This window comes from Macadamia integrifolia, unplaced genomic scaffold (genome assembly GCF_013358625.1).
Source record: "Macadamia integrifolia cultivar HAES 741 unplaced genomic scaffold, SCU_Mint_v3 scaffold457, whole genome shotgun sequence".
NCBI classification, from domain to species: domain Eukaryota; kingdom Viridiplantae; phylum Streptophyta; class Magnoliopsida; order Proteales; family Proteaceae; genus Macadamia; species Macadamia integrifolia.
Window position 1 is genome coordinate 249,953 of NW_024870456.1, and position 12,939 is coordinate 262,891.

At 38.0% G+C, this 12,939-nt stretch overlaps 2 protein-coding genes across 2 annotated transcripts; both read right to left on the minus strand.

Annotated features, from left to right (window-relative positions):
- Positions 1-202: 202 nt before the first annotated feature.
- On the minus strand, positions 203-824 carry LOC122068781 (transcription elongation factor SPT6-like). Its single transcript, XM_042632684.1, has 2 exons — positions 607-824; positions 203-501 (listed from the first exon to the last, which is right to left on the minus strand). The coding sequence occupies exons 1-2, from the start codon at positions 782-784 to the stop codon at positions 410-412; spliced, it is 270 nt and encodes an 89-aa protein (XP_042488618.1). The 5' UTR covers positions 785-824; the 3' UTR covers positions 203-409.
- Positions 825-8,049: 7,225 nt separating this feature from the next.
- LOC122068767 (polygalacturonase At1g48100-like) lies at positions 8,050-10,086 on the minus strand. Its single transcript, XM_042632651.1, has 6 exons — positions 9,537-10,086; positions 9,256-9,420; positions 9,117-9,161; positions 8,818-9,025; positions 8,654-8,735; positions 8,050-8,551 (listed from the first exon to the last, which is right to left on the minus strand). The coding sequence occupies exons 1-6, from the start codon at positions 9,912-9,914 to the stop codon at positions 8,050-8,052; spliced, it is 1,380 nt and encodes a 459-aa protein (XP_042488585.1). The 5' UTR covers positions 9,915-10,086.
- Between the last annotated feature and the right edge of the window lie 2,853 nt (positions 10,087-12,939).

The window sequence follows — 12,939 nt, forward strand, 5'->3', positions numbered from 1 at the left end:
TTATTTAGTTTTCTACCTCATGTATAAGTTTCAGTTTCTACTAAAATAAGCCCATATCTTCTTCATTCTCATTTTCCTGAAGAATCAGCCGCTTCCTATTATCCCAAAAACCCTAGAATCGACTGCTTCATAAGAGTTAGAATCGAGATCTATTATGACATACTCTGGTTGAATACAATTAAATCGACCAATCGGATTCTGATTTTTGAAACCATGATTATAATTATTGGTAATCTGAAATAAGGATAGAAACCACCACCATATTCCATTGAGTGTCACTACCTAGAAGCTAAAAAAAAAAAAAAAAAAAAAAGAAAGGCTAAGTAGTAAAGATTAATAGAAAAGAAAGACTTTCTAATAACCACCACTAACCTACATTCCTATTTCCTACAATAATAGACAGAGGTTATTACAAGGCAAGTTGTAGATCCAATCTGGCTCCTTCTTCTTCTTCTTCTCTGTGATTCTTCTTTTGCTTCTTCCTCTTGTTGCCATCATCTCCTTCATAATTACAACTTGGAACGGTTAACGAAGGCGTTTTGAAATCAACCTTCTCAGCAAAATCTTCCCATTGGAAAGAAGGAACCCAGAGGGACTTGGACTTACCAGATTCCTCTCTCTTATCTTTCGTCTTTGGATCATTGTTGAGTTCGCGTTTCTTAACAAAACCATCACGAGCATCTCGAAAGCTTCTTATCAGAGCGAAGAACTTCTCTATCTTCTCTTCTTCATCTTCTTCTTCTTCTTTTAATTCTTTTTTGAAATCTTTCCCTTCTTCCTTCATTTCTTCCAATTGATCAGGAACGCAATGGCCGTCGTTGTTGTTCACTACCTTCGTCTTCTATTTATATAGCTCCTTCGCTGTTCCGGCCTGGACTTTCGAATTTTGAATCGGTCTTTCCACGATATTTGAAATGACAGAAATGTCTCGCCGAACGACCTACCCTCATAGAAAGTCATTTCAAAGGATCACAATTGATGGGTATTTTCGTCAAAGAAGAAAGATATCGAACTTCAGCCGTAGTAGGAGGAGGAAATGGGAGCTATCGTCATCGTCATCATCCCTACGTCCTTCATCCAAACCAATTCTGACGTGTTTAGATGACGTCACGTCCACACTATCTTTTCGTGATTCACATTTATTGAGGAAAAAGAACTCAAAATATGTGGCAGTACTAAAAGTTGGTCGAATTATTAGGTGGGTTAAGGTATCTGAGGGTGTTTGTGGAATATAAAAACTGACGAGTCATAACTCACGAGCGATGGAAGGTTTTCCCCAGCTGTAGTCACGTGAATCGTCCATGTCACACTAATGGGACGTCAGAATTAGTTTCCAATTATAAGGGCCCACAACTCTACAAAAATGGAAATCGTGAGAAAGAATCCCGCAATGTCGGTGATTGGATCATAGAATTAAATATCGGAATTGGATCGGTTGTGTAGTCCGATCTGGCTATTATTGATCTCAATCGATATTGATACTTACATACTTTGTTGATACATAATAAATCCTATATCGATGGAACATTCTTATCAAGAGCAAATTTATAGAGAAAATAAATTTTTTTATTGAAACCAGAGGGTAAGATCTTCTAATAACCATGGTATTGGGGATCTTTTTCTCTATTATTTTATTTATTTTGGTAGAAATGAATTTTTTTTCTCCGCATTGTGTTTAGGCGCATGGCCACACTCCCCCACATCAACCTAGTAAAGTTTTTGGTATCTCCAATTCTTTTTTGCTCAACACAGATAGTTAAGGATGTAAAAGGATAATCGAAAATCCATATCAATTCATATTTGGATTTGTTTAGTAAAATTCATATTGAAAAAACATTTTTCGAAAAGTTTCTGAATCTCTAACCGAATGAAAATGTAAATAGTGTCTTATTTGATTCATTTACTTCTCTAAACCTAACCTATTCTATAATTTCTCCCCAAAAAACATGAGGAAGGGTTCTCTCTAAGCCTAGCCTATTTGTGTTCGTATCCATTTACACTAGTCTTTTGCTATATAAAAAAAATATAAAAAGAAGAGATTTTCGGGTCGGTGGTAGAGTAAAAAAGTTAAGTAATAGTGATAATGGAAAATTTTGGGCATGCCATTGGGCTGCCTAGTCATGTTTTTGCCTCCCTCTTTCCTCCTCCCCCTTAGTGAAAATACCTATTATATTTTCATCAATCACGTATGCACTTTACAACAAGATTTGTGATCGTCCCCATTGATCTCCAACCATTGTAAGTAGATTCCCTACCTTGCCCTTTGCTGTTCCCTTCCATGTTTTGGCTGCTCACGGGTAAGGTGCGCAACCCTTACCTAATGGTGATGTTATTTAGGCGTGTTTTGGGAACTTCACATGATGCGAGTAATAATAAATTAATAATACCTTCCAGACCAAAAATATTCCTTTTTATCTACTTATCAGAAAACTTTTCTGAAAAGTTTTCATTAGTACTTTGACTTTAACTTCTCTCCAAAATATTATTTATTAACTTTTCTGAAAAGTTTTCATTAGTACTTTGACTTTAACTTCTCTCCAAAATATTATTTATTATTTTGACTGTTAACTTTTCTCCAAAATATTATTTAGTATTTTGACCGTTTTAAACTATATTAAACTATATTATATCCAGTCCTCTAGTTAATAGTATGGCCGGCCCACCATATGGAGCTCAGGTCTAATTTGGGCCTCGGACAATGGACCCATAACCAAAATAATTCTCAATATGGGCCAGCGAGAAATCCCTAAGCATGAATCTGGTCCCGGACATTATTTGGGCCCTTGTTACATGGGCCAGCGGCCATCTCAACGAAAGTTGTATCCTTGTGTTTAAAACTCGACCAGACCACGTACTTAAATGAGGCTGGTTCAGGTTTTGACGGTTTGTTCCGGTTCTGGGAGGTCTTTTAGTTGTCGGTCCGGTTTGGAAAACCACAGTTATATCCTTGGCTTGGTATGCTGTGGGAACAAGAGAAATTCTAAGGAGAACATCCCCCTCATATGCCTTTGCATAGGATTATGGAAATCCCAATCAACTCTACCAAACTCTCATATGATCTTCTCTAAGCACTTTCTTTAATTCCCAAGTTGTTGTTGATGATTTGGGTTAGATCGGCAGATTGAGCCCAGTGAAAATTGTGGTTCTAGCATTTTAGGTCAGGCCGACCTTTTGGCGAGTTTCAATCCTAGCTAGGGTTTGGGTTGAGCCGGCCCAAGTTGTAAATTTCTTTTTGGGGGTAAAACCAAGTTGCAAACTCGCATACACAGGGAGATAGCCATACACTACTCTCTCTCTCTCTCTCTCTCTCTCTCTCTCTCTCTCTCTCTCTCTCCATTAAGAGATATTGTGGCCTTGATTGATATACATTCTCGAAATAAACTCTGAGTCTAGAACATACTGCGAGGCTAGAATGGTGGAGTAAAAGATTTCTCACTGCTATCGTGACTTGTGACGCTAACTCCATTGCTAATTTCCTAGCCAAGTTACCCACAAAATTGATAACTCTACTCCTTTTTTTTCTTGGCCTGGTCGGAATCGAACTGAAAGTGGATGCTCAATTTTGTCCTCATTTTCGGTTTAAATAATTCTTGTCGGTCTTCTTTGTTTGGGATGAGGGGCTCTTAGGTTTCCTTTTCTGTTGATGGCAATGCCGAAGATAGGTTAGGTTTTCTAGGGTCTTGTCTTCTATTGTGATTTTTGATGTTTTCTTGTGTATATATCTTTTTTCTTTTTTGGGGAATTTACCATCACTCCTCCACATTAGGTCTATATTTACTAAAACTCCCATGTCTTTTACTTTTTTACTGATACTCCCCTTCTTTTTTGTTTTTACATCTCTTTCTCCTCTGCTCCTTTTAAATACCCAAATTACCCTTCCTTTTCACTTGTAACATATTTCAACTTTTTTAAATTGATTGATTTAAAACATGGTTTGAAGCAAACCAATTACAAGTTTTGTCTCATCCAATCATCAAAGATATTGATTAGCTAATGTGTGCTTAAAGATAATATTTAATTAATTAATTAATTATTTTATTATTATTATTTATTTCGTCTCATCCAATCATCAGAGATATTGTTTATTTATTGTTATTATTGTTTTTTATCTCATCCATCATCACAAATTTAGCAATCTATTTTTTTATTGGTATTAGATTGGTATCGATCACAACCAATCTAAAGATTAAAAAAAAAAATCATGTGATACCCAACTGGAACATATGATACCAATATAGATATGATCGGATACAAATTTTTTTTCTTTTTTTTGAATTTACAATATCTTTGATGATTGGATCAGACAAAACTTGTTAGTGGTTTTATTCAAAATATGTTTTGAACCAATCAATTTGAAAAAAATGTAATAGATTACAAGTGAAAATGAAGGGTAATTTGTATATTTAAAAAGAGCAGAGAAGAATGAGATGTAAAACTAAAAAAGCAAGGGAGTATCAATAAAAAAAATAAAGAGTATGAAAATTTTAGTAAATATAGGTCAAGTGACAGTAAACTTCCCTTTATATATATATATATATATATAAATATAAATATATTTTGGGAGAGGGTTAGGATGCTAGCGAGATGTAATGGAATTAGGAATGCTAGCAAATATTGATCGTATGATTAGAGTAATTGAATCGTTGCCCTTCATTCCTCACCTGCTCCCCATTCGTGAACCTACACAAGCACACCACACAATCGACAAAATCAAATCCACCACTTCCACCGCCACCAACATCGGCACTGGTGGTTTCTTCCTCCCCATGCTCAGAGTAAGAGAAGACCCTGTTTACGTTGAGCTACTTGGCCAATACTATTAGCCCAGCCAAGCCGGAGCCTGCAGGACTGAAATGGCCATCTCCAGCGACTACATCCACCATATTCAATCTCAAGAAATCCACCGACTGGAGAAACCCAAGAAGCAAGCCGAATAAAGAATAGTAATTCTCCTGGAACCCGATACCAAATCCAATTGAAGCATCCTCCAGCGGTTCGACTCCCAACTCAAGAACCAGATTAAAGTCCGTTTGGGAGATTTTCCAAGGGTCCCTGATTTGCTGTCGAAAATCGGACAGTTTTAGAAAGTATTGTTCTGGTGAGCGTGTTGTCGAATTTTTCATGGCAGACGTCACAGATGCAAAAATGTGTCAGTGACCATCTCCGTCGGTAGATCATCATCTATCTTGTTCTGAATTCTGTTGCTCTCTCGCGAGAGGAGATGACCAGGCCAAAGAAATGGAGGGAGGCGGAGTTGGCGTCGGAGTCGGAGACAGAGATGAAGGGGAAAGGTAGAAGAAGAAAAAGAGGAAAAAAGACAGTGGAGCGGACAGTATTAATAGCAGTTTTGTAGGACAACGATTGAGATATTTTATTTTTCTTCTGACGGTCACTAAACCATTAATATACCTAATTCCAATGTAACCCGCTAGCATTCTTTTTTTTTTTTTTATATATTTTATTACAAATGGCAATTGAGAGAGAGAGAGATCTATTTCGTATGATAAGGAAGAGGATTCCCCCGACACGAGTGGGGGAATCTCACATCCCACATTGATGGTGACATGGAGAACATCATCCTTATGAAACAATCAAAAAAAAAAAAAAAAAAATCCATTTGAGAGAAAAATAATACATTTATCAATTAAGGTATCAGTATCGAATCTGCCGATATGTATTATATATCAACAATGATCAATATCACTCCACTATACATATCAAAAGAGCCCTCTTTTCTTTTGGCCAACAAAAACTAGGTTTCTACTAGATCAGTCTGAGATTGATTAATCAACATCAAAGGCAATGACAGACACTGGTGCCAATACTGTGAACTAAAACCTTTATTGGAATCAATAGAGGAGTATGGATCTTCAACTGTGTCTATAAACTCGAACGTCCTGAGTTCGACTCCCACTAGGTACATCTTGGGTCACTCACACGGGGTGTTTAGTGCTCGTCACTGCTTTTAGTGAAAGTTGAATGGTTCTCATTCAACCCCGGTATGACCTAATCCATATAGTTGTGAGGATCAGTATGGACCCGTGAGATTAGTCAAGCCAAAGGCCTGGATACCCACTGTTAGCCAAAAACAAAACTGTGCGAAAAGGTTTCAACCACCATTCTAGCATTCCAAAACATCCCCTACTTATGAATGGACGAACATAACCATGTTTTAGATATATCAGTACTACCAATGGGGTTGGGAGAGGGTTGATAGCCTTAGTGGTGAAAATGATCCTCAACCCATCATGACTCGAGTTAACTGAATGTGAATTCGAGTCTGGACATGCCCATTATCGCCCAATGGAGTACTGATCAACACCAATATCGATGTCTGACCCGATACTGGAAATGCCCTAGATTCTGTGTGTCTGATTCCTTCCTCTTCTGGATTACTTTGCGCAGCCTACTTTTCATAGGCCATGCCTGGCCACCTTCACCAGACATTCCTTTTTTCTATTTTATTTTTCTACACAGTAACCTACAAACGAAAGCAAATCTCTTTTTGTCAGTTGCCCATGATCATCAAAGATGAAACCTACCAGACCTTAATTTCAAAGGGTTTTCTTCCTTTTTACTGATTTAATTAGCCCAGTTTCTCTGCTGCTTATTCTGTCATTCTTCAAGTTCAAAACCCATTAAAGACGAAGATTGAAGCTTTTGAATAAAAACCCAACAGTTTCATTTCATGTGAAGACAAAACAAGACGTGTCATCAGTGGAAAAAGCTGAAAAGCGAATCCATGGAGGTGACCATCTATGATTATAAGGAATTAACTAGCAACTGGCTCATTAGATTCTTTGTTGGGTCGCTTTAGGAATTTAGCCCGTGCAGTCGTGCACCGACCCCTCACTCAATGAGCTTTCTTAGAGCACGAATACAAAGCTTACTTCCTTCCACCAACCACCGGGGTATCACATCACTGTCACAGAAATAGAATAGAAGCTGTTTGTGAAAATGCGCGTGACAATGGAAAGGGGGAAACGTAGAGAGAGAAGAACTCAGCCACTCAGGTAAGAGAAACCAACAGCCGTCCTCCACTTAAGGGTTTACGAATTACGAAACATCCTCACTTACTCTCATGAATTAATTATTCTCTTCTTATTCCGTCTCTTCTTGCTAATGGGTTACTTTTTCCGGTTTTCTGTTTTATCTATTCTTCAATTCATGATTGTCTTTTGTTCATTGGGCAAGTGAAGCTATTGTTTACTACTTTGTTTTGAATGGAACAGAAGGAACGACAAAGGGAAGTAATTGAAGTTTGTGCCTCTTTGTTGGAGACCACATACACAGAAATGTTATCGTTTCTCTGAAAATTACAAATTATAAACTTATCCCAACCAGTGTCCAATGCTACCCAAATTTGGATACTGCCCTTCCTTTGTTGCAAATGGAATCTTGCTGGAACTAGTAAAATATGGATGGAAAATACCCATCTCCCGAAGGTCCTCCTGGTATTGGGATCCTCAATTTCAATTCAACCAACCTCCATTAAATTGTTGCTGCATACAGTTTGAATCTTTATCAAAAGGATGATACCAGACTTGATCATAGTTCAAGTAAGTGGAATCAGCAATGGGATTGGCATCCGCCGATATCGAATCTGATTCAGCCAGAATCCGCCCAGTGGAATCAGACTGAACTCTCAAAACCTAGTATATCGGCCAATTCATATTGGCTGGAATAGTTGATCCATTACCTCAAATCATGGACTTGATTGGTAAAATCATGCTGTTTTGTTATACAAGTAAAATAGAAAGTCCGACCAAGTCTCTCTTCACTCACAATGAAGAGACTCCCTGTCTTTATTGCAGTTGGATGAGACTCTAAGGAGAATGTTGGACGATTCTCTTCATCGTGGGTGAAGAAAAACTTTCTGCAAAATCTAAAGTTTCCAGTCCATAACCTTAAAAATTTGTCGTTGGGTCTATGTTACACCACTGGTTAGTTTTATTAGAATTAAACTATTGATTTTGATTCATCTACAGCTTTTCTTGTGCATTATACATATTTAAATCGACTTTTCATCATCTAATATAATATGATGAATCAGCACTGCTCAAAGTCGGTCTGCTGGATCGAACGTGGCATGCCCTCCAATAAGCAGAAGACAGGTGGAATTGTAAGTGTTTGTGAATCACCATAAGCATTCCAACAAAATGGGTCCAACACAATCTCCCCTTGGGCTGGAAGAAGCTCCACATCTGACAGTGTTATGTTGGTGCAAGGGACTGGATCACTGCAGGCAAAATGAATTGGGGGACTTCGCACATCGTAAGTTCCTTTAATGTTTGTGTATGAGATATCTGAAACAAAGACTGCTGATGTTGCATTACTGCATGCTTTGGTGAGGCAGTAGAACTGGTCAACTATGATTGGGTTCCTCACAGCATCCATGTGAACATTGTTGAAGGTCACCCGAGATACAGATCCTGATCCCCCTTGCCATGTCTTGATCCTAACTCCATTGTCTGAAAGCTTTATGACAGAATTTGTGACTGTGATATTGGAGACGCAAGCCCTCGAGTTGTGGTTGCCTAAACTTCCAATGCTGAAGATAATAAAAAGGGGTAGGGTAGACAGTCACTTAGGAAAAGGTTCTATCTTTATTTTAACTTCCCCTTCATCCAAACAAACTAAATGGAAGAAATACCTGATTCCATGACTTGGCCCACATGTGATGTTGTTTATCTCTACATTATAACAACCAGTTCCGATCGAAACGCAATCATCACCTACAGGAAGTTTCAACTGGTGTAAGCTGGTGTGTCTTGTAAATGGTCAGAGTGGGAAGATCAGGGAACATGTGTTTCATACCATTGGAAATGACAGAATTATATATCTTCACTGAGTCTGTGTTCTCTATGTGAATTCCATCAGTGTTGGGACTTAGAGGGGGCGACTTTATGGTGATTCCATCTATGTGGACATTGCTGCAACCATCAAATTTAAAGTGGAACTGGGGGCTGTTCTTGATTTTAAGCCCCTGTACGGTCAAATTGGAACTCATGAAGAACCTTATGGCCTGCAATCAGAAACAGTAACTAGTTAACCATTGTTGTATTAAAAAGAGGAATCATTGGATTGGAATGCATTGGGGATCCAAGTGGACTTACAACAGGGCTATCACAATGTCCTGGCATTGTCGTTCCCTTTATTCCCTGTTTCGTTGATGAAGACAATGGAGTGTCAACAATAGCTTTCAAAATTATAATTCAAGAGATTTCACCAAGAACTTTGCTCAGCTGGTTCTACCTTGTGAGGTTTGCAGGGAAGATTCCACCACTTCTCTCCTCTTCCCTCAATAAGGCCACCTCCTTGCAATGACATTCCATTGATTCTGTAGAAGACTAGCCATTGGCGCTTGTTACTTTGTGGCCAGGAGTCAGGTCCATCGGGTGGCATTAGAATCCCATCAATCTTCTCAGGTTATAGAAAGTACCAAAGTCACAATTAATCAGCATTTTGTACTGTTGATTAGAAGATACAAATAAAAAGCTGAAGTTGACCTGAACCTCAGGATTAGACCACATTACCTGAAACACAAAGTTGTTTTGGCATGGACCAGTGAAGATTGTAGATTGTATCATGAATGTGTAGCCTTTTGGAACTAGAAGAGTCGCTGATTCGACTTGACAGGCCTCATCCCATGCCATCTTGAAAGCCTGTGTGTCATCTGTAATGCCATCCCCAACAGCACCAAATGATAGTACATCAAAAATGCCAGTACAATTAGTGGAGTTCCCATCAGAAATTGGGTAAGCAGGCTCTGGTGCTAGAGAAGGGGATGGTGAAATCAGGGACATTCGGTGTCTGTGCTTTTGTGTGTGATTATGCAGTCTGGCTTGGGTGGAAAGGAAGAAGAAACAAATGGAAGTGCAGAAGACTAGAAAGAACACTCTGGGGAATTCCATTGCGTAGTTGAAGTAGCTCTCACCAGGGACAAATGAAACAAGTAATGCTAACTTATAGAACCAGCTGTCACGATCCTATGGGTGGTCTGTTACAGTAGCTAGGTAAGATAGTCCTGTTGAAATTCAAAGAACCTAAGCTGGATTTGGACGGTGTTTGTCACTATTCCACAGATAGAACAGGGGATGTAGAATCAAAGCAAGTCACCTATGTTTCAGAAGTTGGTTTTAAACTTAAAGACTTCCTTTGGATATATTGTGACCACTGTAAGCACTATGACAACTTGCGAGAGATGAACTAAGTCAGTTCAGGGAGACAGGTACAGAATAAACAAGGTTGAAGCCACTTTTATAGGTGAGTAACTGTTAGTGGTAACTCTTTCCTCATCATCTCCACCTTCCATTATTTGTTTTTAATTGTTTGTTCAATGGTGGAACCGACCAATTCCATTTAGGAATGTCCCTTTTTGAGAATGTGGAATCTGCATGCGACCGTTATGGAAAAAGTTTAGATTGAATTGGGGGAGATCAGATAGGTAGTAGATGAGCCCACCCCCACCCCCACCCCCACCCCCACCCCCACCCCCATTTTCTGCCCACAACTTTCATTTCTTAGGTCCCAAATCTATAGTTATTTCAATGCACTACTATATTAATCAAATGCTTCTTTGTTCCCAGTTTCAGAGTTTCAATCTGGTAATACAATATCCATTACGATCACTGTAGCTAATTGTAACTAATATGATATGTTCTAGCTGGATTTTGTTTGTTTTGTTCAATGAAACTTCTATTTTCCAGAAAATAATATTTATAAAAAAGATGGACTAACTAGTAACAATGCAGGAAGGGATGTATTAATTTTAGTATTAGATTAAAACAGAGGAAAGGAGTTTGGTTTGGTAGTTGAAAATCTTTCAATTTTCTAGTTTGAACGAAGCTATAGACATGCTATTAACGTTGGTACTTAACTTTCTGTTGGCATGGAAACATGGACATGGATAACCCACTTTGAAAGATGAATGCTCATGGAAGTTTAATTTAATTTACCGACCAAGAATCCTTGTGTGTGGTCAGGATTGCCTTCAGCTTCTTTTTCTGACAACTGTTAGTGGCTTAGTGCCCACTTCAGATCTCTTTTTGTCTGAATTGAGTTTATACCTGGTTTTTAAATATAGTTTCTCATCCATTGAAGTGATGTTTTGGATTCTTTAATGGAGATGGATAAGATAAATGATTTTAAGAGACAGAGAGAACAAATAATTGCAGGATATAAGATGTAGGTGCATAGAATCTCTAAACTTCTAACCTGTTAGAGGATTGAACTAAGCCATTAAAATCCTTCAACTCTGAAGCAGTGTTCTAAATTGAAATGTATTCTTATTTTCATGGTAGCCAAGACCCTTACAGCCATCTTTCCAATTTCATTAGTTTAAAAATCTAAAAATTGTTCAAATTAATGGTCCCTGGGTTCATATCCAATAGCATAGCTTTTAAGTTGCAACCAGTGACCACTTTTAATTTGAAGCCACTCACACAGGCTCATCCATCCACTCTGCCCTCCTCCTTTTCTGGCCCCTAAAAGTCAAAATTATAAACTGAATGGAGACAAAATTCAATGGATAGAGTCAACGTGTATATACGTATTGTATCATCTTTATCACATAAAACCTATATGTATGTACCATGGCATAATTGTCTTTTACATACGATGAACGGACTAGAGACATCTAGCATGTACTCGAAAAATATTTTATGGGAAAATAAGTATTTTATAAATTTTATTTTATATATATTTTTTAAAATAATTATTTTATACTTTTCTATTATTAAACCTTTTTATTTTTTTCTTTTGGATTCTACATGATTAATAAACAACAGTTAAACAACTGCTGCTCCCGATGGTAGAGCTGATCGTAGACCACCCTTGTTCTTCTTGATGAGCCTGAGGTGTCGACATTTAATACTAGCAGAGACTTCAACTAAGTAGCATATTCTTTGTTTGCTTGAAGGTTTATATTCTCCCTGGTTCTTTTTTTTTTTTTTGCCATCTTGTGGCTTAGGAACCCTGGTCACAGAGCTAGTGGCCTCTGGACATTGAACATTTCTTGTTGGTAACCAATTCCAAAACCAAGTGAGATTGAGGTACTAAGCAAATGCAATGATGAAAAAATATGAAGAATACAAAATTCTTATTGTAGTTGGTGAGGTTGTGGTGCGCTATGTACACACTCACTAGAAGGTCTCGAGTTTGAGTCGTCTGGCGGTTATCTTCCCCATCCCCCTACTAAAGTGTACCCATCTAAAACTAAAATAAAAATAAACAACATTTAAACACAATTAAGTGGGAATAAAAATCAATTCATGGGGTGGTGGAGTCCTCCATAGGTGCAAAGAGTACCAATGATCAAGATAGTATCACTATTTTGAGAAAACAACATTTTAAATTCCGATACGATACCCTCCGATACGTATCTTTTAATTATATTTTCTCTCGTCATCCTCTCCTCCCTTGCTTCATATTTGCCGTTCACCTGGTTCACAATGAGTTGTGAGTCACTATAGTCCAATAGTTCGATGATATGTACCACTTGGGCTACCCGAAGTCCTACTATCAAAGCTTCATATTTTGCCTCGTTGTTGGTGGCAATGGGGGAGAAGCGCAGTGCGTACTGGATTTTGAATCCTTTGGGGCTAATCAGAATTGGTCTTGCCCTATTTCCTGTTCCACTGCTCAAGCCATCTAGATACAACATCCACACCTGAGTGGCCACAATCTTTATATTTTGTATTGATTTTTAACAAAATTAAAATTTGGAAGCAAAAGTCTTTTCATGAGATTTTTGGAGGATACATATACAGAACCACATTGATCAACAAGAATTTCACTCTTTTTGGGTAATTTTTCAAAAAAAACACGATTTTTTTAAGGGTTTTTGTTCCAAAGTTGCTGTCAGCCATATTTCTCTCTAACTAAAGTGGAAATCAAGGTTGGGAACAAGGATTTTACATTTATGGGACAACTACAAAC